Here is an 18,784-nt window from a genome sequence, read left to right on the forward strand (position 1 = left end):
CTGACCTCTAGCTTCACCACCAGTCCCTGACCTCTAGCTTCACCACCAGTCCCTGACCTCTAGCTTCACCACCAGTCCCTGACCTCTAGCTTCACCACCAGTCCCTGACCTCTAGCTTCACCACCACTCCCTGACCTCTAGCTTCACCACCACTCCCTGACCTCTAGCTTCACCACCACTCCCTGACCTCTAGCTTCACCACCACTCCCTGACCTCTAGCTTCACCACCACTCCCTGACCTCTAGCTTCACCACCACTCCCTGACCTCTAGCTTCACCACCACTCCCTGACCTCTAGCTTCACCACCACTCCCTGACCTCTAGCTTCACCACCACTCCCTGACCTCTAGCTTCACCACCACTCCCTGACCTCTAGCTTCACCACCACTCCCTGACCTCTAGCTTCACCACCACTCCCTGACCTCTAGCTTCACCACCACTCCCTGACCTCTAGCTTCACCACCACTCCCTGACCTCTAGCTTCACCACCACTCCCTGACCTCTAGCTTCACCACCACTCCCTGACCTCTAGCTTCACCACCACTCCCTGACCTCTAGCTTCACCACCACTCCCTGACCTCTAGCTTCACCACCACTCCCTGACCTCTAGCTTCACCACCACTCCCTGACCTCTAGCTTCACCACCAGTCCCTGACCTCTAGCTTCACCACCACTCCCTGACCTCTAGCTTCACCACCAGTCCCTGACCTCTAGCTTCACCACCAGTCCCTGACCTCTAGCTTCACCACCAGTCCCTGACCTCTAGCTTCACCACCAGTCCCTGACCTCTAGCTTCACCACCACTCCCTGACCTCTAGCTTCACCACCACCACTCCTAACTAAATGATGGCCATTGTGAAGGAGCAGAAGCACTTGTAGCAGTTTGGTTTGATAAAGAAAGAGGAGGTTCTCTGACCCCTAAAGTGTTCTATTTTTTGTAATTATGAGCTCCTATTGAACACAACAACATGTGAAGATTTTCTGGAAGACAATTTAATAAATTTCCTAATATCATGGAGATTGTGCCACTCTCTCGTAATTGTAGAACCAATTTTTTTGTAGCATTTATTTTGTGACCCCAATTAAAAAAAAAAAAAAAAAAAAAAATTGATTTTTAAGTCCAGGCATATCTCTTTTCATTATTATAAATATCCAAGTGTCGTTTACTCCCCGTATTCTTACAGTTTACCCCGCCAAGAGGGCATAGGTACCTGCTCTACGGATTGCTCATCAGCAGTAAGATAACAATGTAGTACTTTATCTATAGTTCTAGACGTTATCGCACTCCTGGTAGTTTACACATGGCCCCGTGTAACTTTAGATAATGGCATCTGAACTTTATGTGCGATTTCAAGTCACAAGGGTGAAGTGCTCAATTTTTCTGAACTTGCCGCCCCCTGTAAGGTTTGCGTAGAGGTCTTACAACCACTTTTAACATCAGTTTAAAGGAAACCTGTCACCCTCAAAATGGAAGTTGAGCTAAGCCCACCAGTATCAGGGGCTTATCTACAGAATTCCCTTTAAGCCGTATGATGTATTTGATGGTCAGAACTCAACTTTTCATACAAAACAATAATCTAAAACTCTCAAACTGAACTGCTCCCTCGAATACATCACCTATTGCTTGTCCCACATTAGGAAAATGGACATTGAATCTGACACATCTTTAATCCAGACTCCCCATTGCCATGAGCTTTCAATGGACCCATCTTTGCCTGCTCCAGCTTTTTGTGGCTAGGTCAATCAATCACAGCTACAGCCCGGCCATAAACAATGCGTAAGGCAGGAATCGAATCCAACTTGGGCTATAACTTATGTCACTCTGCGGCGGTTATACACAAGCACCACTACGCACTTTAAGTTTCTAACCGCAGCATCGAGAAGGATCTTCAATTTCAACGACAAACAAAGTTACTAAAGAGCGCAAAACACAAAGATAATTGTTACAGTCACTCAGCACCAGGAAAATTACCTTAACGGACACAATAATGGTTTGGTTGATTCCAAAGGGTTCCTGAGAATTAATTTCTATGGTAGAAAGTCCAGTGAGAAAACCCGATGTCAGTAGCCCATTACTGTCCACCTGTACAACAGGCAACTTATTTGGCCCATCCAATATCCGGTAATTAACAACGGCGGCTCGATCTCTGTAGGAAGATGATGATGACATGTCAGGATTGCATATCAAGTGAAGGAATAGAACTTTATGCAAAAGTAGAAGAATCTTTTCTTAGCTTTTTTTAAAATCTATTTTGTACGTATACATACGTGTGTATATGTGCTTGTATACATGTAAAAAAAACAAACAAAAACAAGGCTATATAAATACATGCAAGTTAAAAGAAAAAAATGTTTGTTTTCTTTTAACATACATGTATTTAGCCTTATTTTTTTCTTTTTACATATATACATGCATAAAATAGTAATAGAATTTCCTTAAAAATAATCATAATAACAATATAAAAGTGCAAATCACCCATCTTTTTTAAGGTTAAAAATAAATGAGAAAGAAAATAAAACACATTTTAGGTCTTGATGTATTCTGAAAAGGAGGCAGCATGTATGTCTATGTAACGGTCACGCTCTGGTCGAGAGAGCAGACGGTCAGTCCATTCATTGGGTTGCAATCCTTGAATTACACGACAGTCCAACTCTTCCCTAAGGTGCGTTTTTTATTAAGAAAAACTCGTGAAAAAAAAGTGTGTGCGGAGGCAGCTTCCTGTGATGGAGGATTGCATCCTTCCCAGTCACGGAGGGAACTTCTCTTCCGCCTCCTGCACTACACTGATCTATGCGATTGGTGAAGAGCAGAGGAGAAAACCACTGGGACCAGTACGCAGGCTGAGTAACATGCCTGGAAGTAACTGCAAATGGGGTAATGTGTGGGGGGTGTAAATGTACAAGTACCACACGTCAGTATAGCGCTTGCTACATCTGCATAGCTGTTACTGTGATGACAATGAAAAGACCGCTGGAAAGTGATCGCTACAGAACAGGAAGCTGTCAGCCTATTACAGAATTCAGCCGTTTAAGTGCAAACTGCAAGAACTCAGGAGTTTCTTCCAACATAGATCGTGATCTAGGAAGTTAAAAAAAAAAAAAAAAAAAAACAATTATGGAAACTAGAATGAAAGTGGTTGTCCAGGCTTGGAGTTGAAGTCTGCAGTCATATAGTGACTGCAGACTTGTGGATGCTCACACCACGCACAGTCCGCGCTGTCGGGATTCTCCAGTTCGGGGATTGATGGGTCATGTGACCACAAGTTTGTGATTTGCAGACTCCGGGTCGCATTCCGACAAGACATGTCCAGCCTTACTCAATTCACTTGTATTTAACCCCTTCACGACATGCGCCGTACTAGTATTGCGCATGTCGTGTCTCCCCCTTTGATGTGGGCTCCGGCGCTGAGCCCACATCAAAGTCGCGACATGTCAGCTGTTTTGTACAGCTGACATGTGCGCGCAATAGCGGCAGGTGGAATCGCGATCCACCTGCCGCTAATAACTAGTTACATACCGCTGTCAAACGATGACAGCGGCATTAAGTACTGCTTCCGGCCATGGGGACGGAAATGCACGCGTCGCTGACACCCATCATGTGATCGGGGGTCAGCGATGCGTCGGCATGACAACTTCCTTGAGACCTCTATGGTTTTTTATGCCGGCTTGCTGTGAGCGCCACCCACGTGGCCATATTGACGGAAAAATAAAGTTATGGCTCTGGGAAGGAGGGGAGCGAAAAACGAAAACGCAAAAAAGAAAAAGGGCTGCGTCTTGAAGGGGTTAAATCTCAAGCTTGCAGTCACATGCCTGTGAATCCTGACAGCGCACACTGAGGATTCACAATTCTGCAGGCAGAGTATGACTTTAAATCAATAGATCACTAAATTTATTTTAGGTTGCTTAGTTTGAGTTTCATGGACCTGTTGTATTTACTTCTGATGTTTCAGGGTTTTTTTGTTTTGTTTTCTTTTTTATTACACACCTTATTCTTACCTTCACCCTTCTTTTTTCATTTTATTACATTTCAAGGTTTTGGAAACTTACACCACTATATATTTCTTTCAAGAGAAAAAGAAATTAAATTACCTGTTCGTTTGTAGCCTCAAGTTGGAATTTGGAGACATAAGTATCTGCTCAGTTTCTATACTGGGGTTTATTAAATGTAATCGCTCAAATACCTAGAACAGAAACTGGAAGTTAGAAAATTGCTAAAGGAAAACGGCCGCAAGAACAGATGGAGAAAAAAAACAATAATGAAAAGTCATGTAACTAAATACTTGTCACAGGTTTAGCGTGATGGAGAGGGTCCAGAAGACAGCATTGTCTGATTTCACATACTTCTGCACTAATTAGAAGCAATCCACCATCATATTAAACAGTGCAGGTTTCTGCTAACAGTGCAGGGGTTCATTTGTTCAGTTGGAGCTCCCGGAGCTTTCCTGCTTTGATGGTCTCAGTTGTTCAGTGTTCCTCACTCCCCTCTGCTATATATATTCACCTCTGACAATCAGGAATTGCCAGTATTAGTTTCATGCTACCTGGTTCTGCAGTTGGAGGTACTGGTTGTTTAACGAGACTTTAGGAGTGTTGTTCAGAAGACTGTTGCTTGGTGATTTGTCTGTGTGCAAATCTTCATCCTCTCCTATTTGGTTGTTCCTTCCTTTACTTCCCGGGGTTCCACTCCATTTGTGAGTGCATATTTGTAGGATTGGTATTTTCAATTATCCCTATACGTCTTCCCTTGTTAGTCTGGTAAGTGTATTCTTATACACAACTCCCCACTTCCCTGGGTGGGGAAGAAGACATAACGGCTGATTAAGGAGCTCAGCAAGGCACGTGGCCCTAGTGTCTTCACCATCAGAAGTAATCTGGGAAGCAGGAATAGCTAGTGCGCCCCTAGCTTTCGAAATAGGGAAGGAGCTACTAAACCCTGGGATATTCTGCAATAGTGCTGTGACACCACTGCTTTGTAAAAACAGGACAGTGACCATCACGTAAAGAGGGGGTAACATGGAAAAAAGACCCCCAAACACAGACTAATTTCGGCAGAACCTACCCAAATCTGTCAACTATGTGGGGGCTTCCCGAGAAATATCAGTGGCGAGAAGAACAAGGCAGCTGCTCTCAGAGAACACAAGCACTTGGTGTATGGTGGAGTCGCTAAAGTTCAGTCAGTTGATCAATCGTTCATACAGCTCTCTAATGTGCACAGGAGCCATTAAAATAGTGTTTCTGATTAACTTACCTGAATCTGAATCTCATCCGACAACTCCCGTGTCTTGCCGGAGAACTGATTTGCCGAAGCATCTGTTACTCGCACAGTTACTCTGAGACCAGTTTTTCCTTTCATTTTGGCATAAACATTCATGGCAAAGTTGAATTGTTCGGGAAGATTGAAGGATGCCTGGCAGGAAAAATTGTAAAAAAAAAATAAATAAATAAATAAACAACATGTCTGGAGTATTCAAAGCAATACGATGACAGAAGAAACTGGTGGCAAGCGAGTTAGCACTGTGGACACCCAAATATGTCAAACCATACACTTTAGAATTGGCAGATATTGTAATCCTCAAGAAGAAACTGACATTATGCATCAGATTATGCAGTTCATTTCATACAAAAAGACAATTCCTCAATTGTTTTTTCTGTTTACGGCATTCATTGTGTGGTAAAAAATGACCTGGTAATAGGAGTCTCCAGGTCACCATGATTACGGGGATACCAAACTTTGATACCTTTTTTTTTAAATTATTATTATTATGTGATGAAAACATATTCGGACATTTGTAAAAGAAAAAATTATGTTGCCATTTTCAAAGACCTGTAATCTGTGTTAAGGCTTGTTTATTTGTTTTTTTTTTATCCCAACCCGACTATTTTATTGGTACCATTTTATATGTAAGCTATGATACTTTGATTGCTTCTTATTGAATTTTTTCTTTTTTACGGAGATTGCAATGACCAAAAAAAAGGAGATTTTTGTGTACTCACCGTAAAATCTTTCTCTTAGGCTCTAATTGGGGGACACAGGACCATGGGTGTTATGCTGCTGTCCACTAGGAGGCGACACTATGCATAATCTGAAAAAGATTAACCGTGGCTCCTCCTCTGCAGTATACACCCCTGGACGGCGTCAGCCTTCTCCAGTTTTGTGCAAAAGCAGTAGGAGGAACGTAACATGAATAACATAACCATGCCTATAAGAAGGCAACTATGCACGAGCTCAAGAAAACAATATGAGAACTCAACAGTAACAACGGGACGCCCCAAAGCAGTCCCTGGGTGGGAAGCAATAGACGAATATTGTGCAGACAGGCCCCTACACCTGAGGCACCGCCGCCTGCAGAACACATCTACCCAGGCTCGCGTCCACTGAGGACTGGGTATGATCTCTGTAGTGTTTAGTAAACGTGTGTAGGCTAGTCCAAGTGGCCGCCTTACACACTTGTTGTGCCGAATGGCCCAGGAGGCCCCTAACGCCCGTGTAGAGTGTGCCGTAATACCGGCTGGAAGAGGGGAATTCTTAAGGCGGTAGGCCTCTTGTGTGGTGGATTTGATCCACCTAGCAAGGGTAGCTTTGGAAGCTAGCAGACCCTTGCGGCCGCCTTCCGGAAGAAGGAAAAGAGAATCAGACCTCCGGAAGGACGCAGTCCAGGACACATATATACGCAATGCCCTGACAAAGTCAAGCGTATGCAGAGCCTTCTCCACTCTATGAACCAGGACCGGACAAAGGGAAGGCAGAGAAATTTCCTCATTGAGTTGGAAGTTGGACACAAACTTCGGAAGGAAAGATAGGACCGTACGGAGAACTACCTTGTCCTGGTGAAAAGCCAGGAAGGGCCTTCTTCAGGAGAGTGCTGTCAGTTCAGACACCCTGCGTAGCGAGGTGATCGCCACCAGCAAAAACCACCTTCTGGGAGAGAAGGTGGAGCGGGACCTCCTTAAGGGGTTCGAAGGGTGGTTCCTGCAATGCTGTCAGGACCAGGTTGAGGTCCCACGTTTCTAGTGGTCGTCTGTAGGGGGAACCAAACAAGAAACACCCTAAAGAAAAGTCCTTACTTGCGGCTTGGTAGCAATGCGCCTTTGAAAAAGCACCGAGAGGGTTGACACCTGGCTCTTAAGCGAGCCCAGGGACAGCCTGGCCTCCAGACCCGATTGGAGAAAACCAAGTAGTTTGGGGAGGGAATAAGGGAGTGGGGTCTGGCCACGAGATTCGCACCAGGTAAAGAAAGCTTTCCAGGTACAGTAATAAATCTTGGCAGAGGCTGGCTTCCGTGCCTTGATCATGGTCCTAATGACGTCCGTCGAGAGCCCTGCCTGGGTTAGAACCCAGGTATCAAGGGCCACGCCGTCAAATTGAGGGCCCCTGAGTTCTGGTGGTAGAACAGGCCTTGGGATAGAAGATCCGGGTGGTCGGGGAGGCGCCAGGGGGCACCTGCTGTAAGTTGTACGATGTCGGCGTACCATGTACGTCTGGGCCAGTCCGGTGCGATTAGGATGGTTGGAACTCCCTCTTGCTTGATCTTCCTCACCACTCTGGATATCAGGGGGAGAGGTGGAAAAATGTACAGAAGCTGGAACTGGGTCCAGTCCTGAACCAGAGCGTCTGCTCAGAGCGACAGCGGATCGCGTGCTCTGGCCATGAAGTTGGAGACCTTAGCATTGAAGTGGGATGCCATTAGGTCCACATCCGGGGTCCCCCAGCGATGGCAGATCTGGCGAAAAATTTTGGGATGGAGAGACCACTCTCCGGAGTCTATTCCTTGTCGGCTGAGGAAGTCTGCTTCCCAGTTGTCCACACCCGGAATGTGGACCGCCGAGAGAACCGACCCTGTGTCTTCCACCTAGTGGAGGATGTGTGTCACTTCTCGCATCACCTGGGTACTGCGGGTTCCCCCTTGGTGATTCACATATCCCACAGCCGTGGCATTGTCCGACTGTATTCTGATGTGAGAGGCTGCCAGTAAGTGATGAAAGGCCCTCAATGCCAGGAGGATGGCACAAATTTCAAAGGATGTTGATGGGCATGGTCGCTTCCACTGGGGACCACTTGCCCTGTTGTGTAGGTGCACTGCACCCCAACCCGTCAGGCTCGCATCGGTGGTCAGAACCTTCCATTGACCTGTGAGAAAGGATTTCCCCTTTGCTAGTGAGGTTGGCTTGAGCCACCAGTGCAGGGACCTCCTGGTTAACGACGTTAACTGGAACTCCCTGTCGAGAGAGAAAGGATTCTTGTCCCTGGACTTGAAGATGGCTAGTTGAAGAGGCCTGAGGTGAAACTGGGCAAATGGGACCGCTTCTATTGCTGCCCCCATCCTGCCGAGGACTCTCATGGCAAACTGGAGAGATCGAGGGGGTTTGCGGAGGAGGGTGCGAACTCCTAGGCGGAGAGCCAGTGCCTTGTTCTTGGGAAGGAGCACTAGACCCGTGGAAGTGTTGAATAGCATTCCCAGGAAGGTCAAAGACTGACTCGGGGTTGGTGATTACTTTTGTAGGTTGACTAACCAGCTCATGCGACTCAGAGTGTCGATTGTGACGGAGACGCTGAGCTCGCAATCCTTGAAGGTGGGAGCCTTGATGAGTAGATCGTCCAAGTATGGAACGACTACTATGCCTCTGGAGTGCAGGACGACCATGGTGGCTGCCATGACCTTGGTAAACACTCTGGGAGCCGTGGCGAGTCCGAACGGGAGAGCCACGAACTGGTAGTGGTCGTGGTCGATTGCGAACCTGAGAAATCTCTGATGGGCAGGTGCAATCGGTATATGCAGGTATGTGTCCAGTATGGCTATGGAGGCGAGATATTCTCCCTTCTCCATGGACGCAATGATTGACCGAAGGGACTCCATGCGGAAGTGATGGACTCGTACATATTTAGTGAGTTGTTTTAGGTCCAGTATGGGCCGCATGCTGCCTCCTTTCTTGGGGACAATGAATAGATTGGAGTAGAACCCTCGAAAGCGCTCGGCCATGGGGACCGATACTATGACTCCTGCTTGAAAAAGTGAGGAGACCGCTTGTCGGAAGGCACGAGCCTTGGCTGGTGGTTTTGGTGGGACAGAGAGGAAGAATCTGTCCGGTGGGTTGGAGGTGAACTCTATCTTGCATTCGGAAGACACTAGTTCCCTGACCCACCTGTCTTCTGTAATAGGCAGCCAGACTTGATGAAAGAGCAAAAAGTTGGCCGCCTACGGGTGTGGTGTCTTCCGGAGTCCATGAGTCATGATGAGGAAAAAGTCTGAGATTTTCCTCCTCTGGGCTTAGACCGGCATGCTTTTGACTGCCAGGTCATGTCCGACCTTTGCGTCGATCGTGAGTTGTCCCTGCATGGGGAACGGTTACGATTTTGTGCTGGACGCGACCAGCCCGAAGAGTTCCGAAAGGATCGGAATCGAGTTTGGTTACGCTTCTTGTAAGTGCGTTTAGGTTTCCGTTGGGGAAGAGAGGTACTCTTACCTCCGATGGCGTTGGATAGCATAGTGTCCAACTGTTCACCGAAAAGTCGCCCACTGAGGTAGGGGAGGTGCGTGAGGGACTTCTTTGAGGCTGCGTCCGCTTTCCATTCCCGCAGCCAGAGGATACGCCGAATTGTGATGGCGTTTGATGCTATCCCCGCTACACCCCTTGCTGAATCCAGAGCTGCATGAAGCATGTAATCTGCTACGACTGCTATTTGAACCGCTTGGTTCGACAGCTCAGGAACGGATGCTTGAAGGCCAGCTTGTCAATTTTTGGCCCATGCCAGAATGGCCTTGGCAGCCCAAACTGAAGCGAACGCGGGAGCCAGGGATGCCCCTGCAGTCTCGAAAATTGAATGAGCCATGCGTTCTACCTGCCAGTCTGCTGCGTCCCTAAGGGTTGAGCTATCTGGCAGTGAAAGGAGGGTCTGTGCTGCTAGTCTAGAGACTGAGGGGTCCACTTCGGGTGGATCTGTCCATTCCTTGGTGTCCTTCTGCGGGAAGGGGTACCTCGCCTCCAGATATTTGCGATTAGCAAATTTTTTCTCGGGCTGTGAGAGCTGCTTTTTAAGGATTGCCTTAAACTCTGGGTGGTTAAAGAAAACCTTAGGCGGCTTTAGGAGGTCCTTCCAAGGAAATCTTGTGTTCTGGGGCCTCTGGTGGCAGATCAGAAATGTCCAGCACCCGATGGATGGAAGGAAAAGATTAAGTCCTCAACTAGCGCTGTATTGCTAGGGGGGATTGGGATCAGGGACCCCTCCGTTTCCTTGTCGGAGTCTGAGTCACAGATGCCTTTCGAATCCTGTGTATCACTGAGGCGTTCCCTGTTGGGTGAGCTGGGGCGGAGGACTTCTCTGGGATTGCGGAGATCTGCATTGTCTGCCCCTGGAAAGGGACGGTCTAGATGACCTGGACCTACGGTGTCTCTCCCTAGAAGGGGATGACAGTCTGTTATGGGATGACGCAGATGGACTTGACCTATGGGTCCGCTTGCGTCCTGACCTAGACGTGGATGTGCCAGGATCGTCCTGTCCCTGAGTCAAGCTCTCCCTTTGCTGGGTAACGGTCACAGCTGAGGCATGACTCTGCAGAGCCTGAAGCAATGAGGAGGTTAGGTTATCTATAGACTGCGTCATAGATTGCGACATCTGAGTGACCCGTCCCAGCGTGGCATTAGACACCGAAGCATTGGCAGGGGCTTCTTGGTGCTCTGACACAGTAGTCTGAGTGCAGTCCTGGCAGTGCGGGTACGTGCTGCCACTGGGGAGAGCGGTCCTGCAGGCTGTGCAGAATGCATAATAGCAGTCCTGCCTGGTTCTCTTGGACCTTGAGCCCAGCATAGTGCACAGAGTGTAGAAGGGCTGGCTATGCAGAGGACTTTACAGGGGTAGCTATGCAGAGGAACCTATAGGGGAGCCTTTTAGGGAATATGGATTCACAGTCGAGTAAAACAACCCAACTGTCATCTTACCCCACCAGTTTGCCCCTAGGTCCAGCGCCGAAGATCCACAGTCCAGTGCCCCCCGGAGACTGGCTGGCCTGGTCCTGCTGACCGGGAGATGCAGCGTTAATCCTTGCTGCAGTAGAAATGGCCGTCGAGGAGAAGAAAAAGGGGGAGAAGGGGGGCGGAGAGCTAAGAAAAAAGGTGGCAAACCTGTGTAAAAACGCGCCCTTTCTGTCTCGATCCGCCCCTTCTATGACACTGTAGAGTGTCATATTTGTCATCCGGGCGCGGAGAGGAGGCGCCAGCTTCAGCTAGACCGAAGCCGCAGCCTAAATTAGATGCCTGATGCCCAGTAAGGCTCCAGGTCGGCGCGAAAGTCCGGGAGGGGGTCGGATCTGAACCGGACCCCCCCCCCAGATTTAAAAGCAGGATAGCGGTGGAGCTATAAGCGGAAGGGGGGCCCTGTGAGGGGTCCCCCTGAGGCAGGATAGAGCTGGTGCTGCCGCAGAGACAGGGGCGCAGGGAGCCCTGTGTCTCTATTGTGCCATGCCTGCCTGCACTCCCCCGGGCCCCGACAGGAGCCCGCAGCTGGGCTGGGGTCCCTGGATACAGGCGCAGTGTGCTGGCCCATTGCTGGGAGCTGCAGAGTGCTGCCTGTACAGGCCCTACCTGAGGCGTCTCAACCCAATGCCCCCAGAGGGGGATTAGGGAGGGTGCTGCTGTCACCTTCAGGGTGCTTTATCCTCGCCTCGACCCAGAAACCAAAAGGAATTGGGGAAGGAGGGGGGGGGTGGTGGGGTCTCGACTTCGAACCAGCACCCGAGGGACTGGGGAAGGAGCGACATGGGGAATAGCCATCTCGACTTCAACCGTAGGGGGCCGAGGAAGGAGCCAAGCCGGGAGTCTCACAGGAGACCCACATTTCTTCATCTGTAATCCGTTGGAAAAAAAACGGAGTAAAAAATTTTAGGTGTGCCTCCTATGCGACACTAAGCAAAAACTGGAGAAGGCTGACGCCGTACAGGGGTGTATACTGCAGAGGAGGAGCCACGGTTAATCTTTTTCACATTATGCATAGTGTCGCCTCCTAGTGGACAGCAGCATAACACCCATGGTCCTGTGTCCCCCAATGAGGCGACAGAGTGAACACAATTCCAATGTTTTTTTCTCTCTCTGGGTTAATTAGTTTGACATTTTGATAGATCGAACTCTTATGAACCCAGCGAAACCACTATAGAGAGAGAGAGAGAGAGAGAGAGAGAGAGAGAGAGAGAGAGACACATATCGGGGCTCGTACCAGTCACTTAGTGGCCGTTATCAAACCCTGACTTTTTACTGTACGTCCTTTCTCCTGTTTGGGTTCGCCAGTCTAATAAACCTTGTAGAAAAGCTGCAGTACAGCCAATCAACAAGCTTTTATAAACTGTGGGCACTTCCGAAGCCATCACAGCTACGCCAAGTATTGCCATAGCTGTGATTGCGCTCCATTATGCTCTCAGTGTAGGGATAAGATGCAGCTGGAGTGCGGGACAGATAGTGACTGCGTGCTCTGCAACCCTTATCAGTGGTAGTACTGTGCTAAATGTCACTGTGTACTCTGCACCCTCCCACCTATTGTCCTTTAAGGCCTCTTTCACACTTCAGTCTTTCATTTTTCCTCATAATGAGTCGTTTTGTGAAAAAAAACCGATCCTGCGAATTTGCCCACAGGATTCCATTTTTTTCTCATAGACTTGTATTAGCGTCGTCTGTATAGCTACTTTCACACTTGCGTTTTCTGCTGTTCGTCGTTGTGCAGCAAAATGACGTATCGACGAACGTCACGAAAATAGTGAAAAACGTGTGTGACAGATCCAGTGTAATGACGGATGAGCAAAAGAGAGAACAACAGAGACAAACACTCTTTTTCCCGGCTTTGAAAATCCTTCCGGGCATGCTCAAAGGGGAAAAACATGATACGTCGCTGGATTCCGGTGTGTGACCGTCAGCGACGGATCCTGCGCCCATAGGGCTCTATCACAGCCGACGACGGGCAGCGTAGGATGCGTCGCTGGCTGATTTTCCGACGTGCAGAAAAAAACGTTCCTATGAATGTTTTCTCTGCACGACGGACCGCTATTTTCCGACGGATCCAGTGCACGACGGATGAAACGTATGGCCATCCGTCACAATCCGTCGCTAATACAAGTCTATGTATGTAATTTTTTTGCAGCATCCTTGCACTCTCAAAAATCGACGGATTGTGACGGAAGCTGAAAAACGCAAGTGTGAAAGTAGCCTAAGACGGATGTAACGTTGCATCCGTTTTACACTATTTTACACCGACGGATGTGACAGCCGCCAGGCGACGGAAGTGTGAAAGAGGCCTAAGCCACTATGTGTACTCTGCACTCCCGAATGTGGCAGTAATGTCCTTTAAGCCGCTGTGTGTACTCTGCACCCCCCGCCTGTGGGAGTACTGTTAATTTAAGTCACTGTGTTTTCTAGTAGTCTAAGAAATAATTGGCATCTGCCATCTTATTACCATTAGTAGGCCAAATAAATAATTTTTCAGGACCGCTGTGTGTTTTCTAGTACTTTGGCAAATAAATAAATCTTTTCTTCAGCCATCTCTTTGCGAACATGGTTTAGAAAATCAACTTCCAAAACTGAGGAAACCATCAAACAAAGGGACATGGCGGTGCTGGTATAACTGCTGATGATGGTGTAGCTGATGCAGGGAGATGACATGGTTATTCTGCACCTTAAACAAGCACAATTCCAACACTTTCCTCCGGTGCACGCAGGCGACAGGACATTATGCATCCTTTCATAGGCCCGAATACCGCTGCACGAATGGTGAGGCTACAAGATGTTGAAAACATGTTAGATTGGGTGGCTGATAGTGGCGCCAGTTCCTTTGCATTATCTTAAACCCGATTCAGTGCAGAAAGTGCACAGTTGGCGCCCGAGGACCATGGTCAGCCGGCTTCCACCTAACCCCTTGCAAATCAGCCAAGCAGTCTGAGCCCAAAGTCATGCAGCAGTCTGTTCTGCTTTTTGATGACTGCTGGCTGCGGTTCCATGGCCCATCCACCCGACCTTGCTACAGAAGTGGAAGCGACTGAGTGCACTGATGCCCAACCACTTGTTAGGTTGGATGAGGAGTAGGTGGGAGGTTTAGTGCACAGTCAGTGGACAACCGCATCACGTCAGAGGATGATAAAACTCAGTTGCCAACTGCAGCGTCTTTATGCAGTGTGTAGAGTGGCAAGGAAGGCAGGGTTGAGGAGTTGGTGGAAGATGATGCGGGGGATGAGATGGTCCTAGAACCCATATGGAGCAGATGCCAGCCTAGCCACCTTCACAGATTGGATAAAGAGGAGGCCACCAGTACATCGGCTGATGCTGCCCACCGTGCCGCTGCTTTAAGCACACCAAAGACAGTTCAAAAGCGCTCCCTGGTAATGTGTTGCTGCCAAGCGACACATGGTTTGCACACTCTGCTGTCAGACCCTGAATCGAGGCATGAAATTTTCTGAACCAGAGCACCACCTGTATGATGAGGCGTCCGAATTCCAAGCATGAGGTGCAGTGGAATGCACACCTTAAAAAGCATGGCAGATCTGAGCCTCCTCCTGGCTCCCTCATCTGCTGTGGTCTCAGCCTCTTCCTCCCGCTCACGAAAAACACGGCCATCTGCCTACCCGCAAAGAGAGGATGTGACAGCATCACCATCAGTGTCAAGGAGCAACTCCACATCGTCCCATGGAAGTGTTAAGCTCTCCATCCCCCAACTCCTCGAGAGAAAGAGGAGATCAGCCAACAGCCATGGTCCTGAATGACAGCATTTCCAAACTACTGACCTCTGAATTGCTGCCATACTGGCTGATGGAGATGGACAATTTTTAAAAAACTGATGTCTGTGGCTGTCTGGCAGTACGTTGTTCCCAGCAGTCACACATTTTCCAAGCTGGTCATCCCGGCCCAAACATGTTGCAGACCAAACCAAGTGTGCACTGCACATCGTCATCAGTAGCAAGGTCCATGTAACCACCGATACGTGGTCCAGTAAATATGACCAGGGACATTACATCTCCCTAACTGACCACTAGATAAATGTAGTGGCCACTGGGGCAGAGGCGGAAGGAGTTCTAGCTTCTGTCCTGCCACCACCTAGTATTACTGGATGCTTATCGGTCCAGGTTCCCTCCTCCTTTTCATCATCCACCGCCTTCTCATTCGGTCACAGGAAGACCTGCACCACCAACTTGAGCAAAGCCGGCGTGAAACGACAGCAGGCTGTTCTTAAACTCTTGTTTAGGGGACAATTCCCACAACGCGAAGGAGTTGTGGACTGGGATCAAGCAGCAAACAGATCAGTGGTTTTTGCCGGTGAACCTCAAAACCCGGCCTGCTAATGTACGATAACGGGAGAAATCTAATAGCAGCTCTGGGCCAAGACGGTCTGACGCACATCCCTTGCCTTGAACATGTGCTGAACTTGGTGGTGCAGAGCTTCCTGAAAAACTACCCACACAACTGTGGCTGCTGCTGGAAGTGCGGGAAGTGTGTGCACACTTTCGGCTTTCTCACCCTGCTGCTGCTATAGCCTGTCTGCTCTGCAGCGTCACTTCTGCCTTCCCGGTCACCAGCTGATATGAGATGTACTAACAAGGTGGAACTACATCTTGGCCTATGCTGAAGAGACTGCGAGCAACAGACAATAATGGAATTTCAGCTGCAGCAGGCACAGGTGAGTCGCTCTACAGAACACCACTTTACAACTAATGAGTGGGTCTCCATGCGAGACCTGTGCACCGTGTTGTGCTGCTTTGAACATTCCACCAATATGGCCAGTGAGGATGACGCCATCATCAGTGTTACTATACCACTTGTATGCCTGCTGGAAAAAAAAAATTCAGGCCATGGTTGCTGTCCCAACATCAACAATGAACCTAACTGTACAGCCAGGGGACATTTTGGGAGTATAGTGATGAAGAGGCGGGGAGGGAGGAACAATTGTGTTCACTGCAGGGTGGCACTCAGATCAGCTCATGGGCATCACTGGAGTGTGGCTGGAGGAATTGAGTACCCAGACGACATACCTCCCACCGAGGATAGCTTGTCATCGTCTCTAGGCAGCCTGGCACACAATACATGCTGTAGTGTCTGTGGAATGACCACCAAGTTGCCCGTATTGTTACTAGTGCAGATTACTGGGTGGCCACCCTGCTGGATCCCCGATACAAGGACAAGGTACCATTATTACATCTGTCACTGGAGAGGGATCGCAAAATGCGTGAATACAAGAACACGTTGGTAGAAAAACTACTAATGGCTTTCCCACCTGACAGCAGAGGTTCAGTGGAACAACAAGCCAGAGGCGAAGGAGGAAGTCGCCAACACAGCTGGGGCACCACCAGCAACTCGGAAGGCAGGGTTCACATGGCCGAAACGTGGCAGAACTTTATGAGCACGCCACAAAATCACCATCTGATACGGTCCGTATTAGCAGGAGGCAGCGTTACAATATGGTTGAAGAGTACATATCCACACATCCCTATGTACTAACAGATGGGTCTGCCCCATGTAACTTCTGGGTCTCCAAATCGGACACATGGCCTGAGCTTGTCTTTTATGCCTTGGAGGAGCTGGCCTGCCCTGCGGCAAGTGTACTGTTGGAACGTGGGTTTAGCACTGCAGTAAAGGAAGAAGGGGGGTCATCAGACAGGCACATCTGCCGTCCATATTCAACGTGGGGAATCTCACATTCTTTAACCCCTTCATGACCCAGCCTATTTTGACCTTAAAGACCTTGCCGTTTTTTGCAATTCTGACCAGTGTCCCTTTATGAGGTAATAACTCAGGAACGCTTCAACGGATCCTAGCGGTTCTGAGATTGTTTTTTCGTGACATATTGGGCTTCATGTTAGTGGTAAATTTAGGTCAATAAATTATGCGTTTATTTGTGATAAAAACGGAAATTTGGCGAAAATTTTGAAAATTTCGCAATTTTCACATTTTGAATTTTTATTCTGTTAAACCAGAGAGTTATGTGACACAAAATAGTTAATAAATAACATTTCCCACATGTTTACTTTACATCAGCACAATTTTAGAAACATTTTTTTTTTTGCTAGGAAGTTAAGGGTTAAAATTTGACCAGCGATTTCTCATTATTACAACGAAATTTACAAAACCATTTTTTTAGGGATCACCTCACATTTGAAGTCAGTTTGAGGGGTCTATATGGCTGAAAATACCCAAAAGTGACACCATTCTAAAAACTGCACCCCTCAAGGTACTCAAAACCACATTCCAGAAGTTTATTAACCCTTCAGGTGCTTCACAGCAGCAGAAGCAACATGGAAGGAAAAAATGAACATTTAACTTTTTAGTCACAAAAATTATCTTTTAGCAACAATTTTTTTATTTTCCCAATGGTAAAAGGAGAAACTGAACCACGTAAGTTGTTGTCCAATTTGTCCTGAGTACGCTGATACCTCATATGTGGGGGTAAACCACTGTTTGGGCGCACGGCAGGGCTTGGAAGGGAAGGAGCGCCATTTGACTTTTTGAATGAAAAATTATCTCCATCGTTAGCGGACACCATGTCGCGTTTGGAAAGCTCCTGTGTGCCTAAACATTGGCGCTCCCCCACAAGTGACCCCATTTTGGAAACTAGACCCCCCAAGGAACTTATTTAGATGCCTAGTGAGCACTTTAAACCCTCAGGTGCTTCACAAATTGATCTGTAAAAATGAAAAAGTACTTTTTTTTCACAAAAAAATTCTTTTCGCCTCAATTTTTTCATTATCACATGGGCAATAGGATAAAATGGATCATAAAATTTGTTGGGCAATTTCTCCCGAGTACACCGATACCTCATATGTGGGGGTAAACCACTGTTTGGGCACTCGGCAGGGCTCGGAAGGGAAGGCGCGCCATTTGACTTTTTGAATGGAAAATTAGCTCCAATTGTTAGCGGACACCATGTCGCGTTTGGAGAGCCCCTGTGTGCCTAAACATTGGAGCTCCCCCACAAGTGACCCCATTTTGGAAACTAGACCCCCCAAGGAACTTATCTAGATGCATATTGAGCACTTTAAACCCCCAGGTGCTTCACAGAAGTTTATAACGCAGAGCCATGAAAATAAAAAATAATTTTTCTTTACTCAAAAATGATATTTTAGCCTGGAATTTCCTATTTTGCCAAGGGTAATAGGAGAAATTGGACCCCAAATGTTGTTGTCCAGTTTGTCCTGAGTACGCTGATACCCCATATGTGGGGGTAAACCACTGTTTGGGCGCACGGCAGGGCTCGGAAGGGAAGGCACGCCATTTGGCTTTTTAAATGGAAAATTAGCTCCAATCATTAGCGGACACCATATCACGTTTGGAGAGCCCCTGTGTGCCTAAACATTGGAGATCCCCCAGAAATGACCCCATTTTGGAAACTAGTCCACCAAAGGAACTAATCTAGATGTGTGGTGAGGACTTTGAACCCCCAAGTGCTTCACAGAAGTTTATAACGCAGAGCCATGAAAATAAAATAAAAAAATTATTTTCTCAAAAATGATCTTTTTGCCTGCAATTTTTTATTTTCCCAAGGGTATCAGGAGAAATTTGACCCCAAAAGTTGTTGTCCAGTTTCTCCTGAGTACGCTGATACCCCATATGTGGGGGTAAACCACTGTTTGGGCACATGCCGGGGCTCGGAAGTGAAGTAGTGACGTTTTGAAATGCAGACTTTGATGGAATGCTCTGTGGGCGTCACGTTGCGTTTGCAGAGAACCTGATGTGGCTTAACAGTAGAAACCCCCCACAAGTGACCCCATTTTGGAAACTAGACCCCGAAAGGAACTTATCTAGATGTGTGGTGAGCACTTTGAACC

The 18,784-nt window shown here is 47.9% G+C and overlaps 1 protein-coding gene across 1 annotated transcript in view; it reads right to left on the reverse strand.

The window, feature by feature from the left end:
• The window catches only part of NUP210 (nucleoporin 210), a 102,023-nt gene that overhangs the window by 18,178 nt on the left and 65,061 nt on the right, over window positions 1–18,784 (reverse strand). Inside the window, exons 28-30 of the mRNA XM_069736813.1 lie at window positions 5,248–5,406; window positions 4,089–4,180; window positions 1,972–2,146 (exon numbers count right to left, since the gene is read on the reverse strand). Coding sequence (XP_069592914.1) covers window positions 1,972–2,146; window positions 4,089–4,180; window positions 5,248–5,406 — 426 coding nt within the window. The remainder of the gene's footprint in view (window positions 1–1,971; window positions 2,147–4,088; window positions 4,181–5,247; window positions 5,407–18,784) is intronic.

Source organism: Ranitomeya imitator, chromosome 8, assembly GCF_032444005.1.
Source record: "Ranitomeya imitator isolate aRanImi1 chromosome 8, aRanImi1.pri, whole genome shotgun sequence".
NCBI classification, from domain to species: domain Eukaryota; kingdom Metazoa; phylum Chordata; class Amphibia; order Anura; family Dendrobatidae; genus Ranitomeya; species Ranitomeya imitator.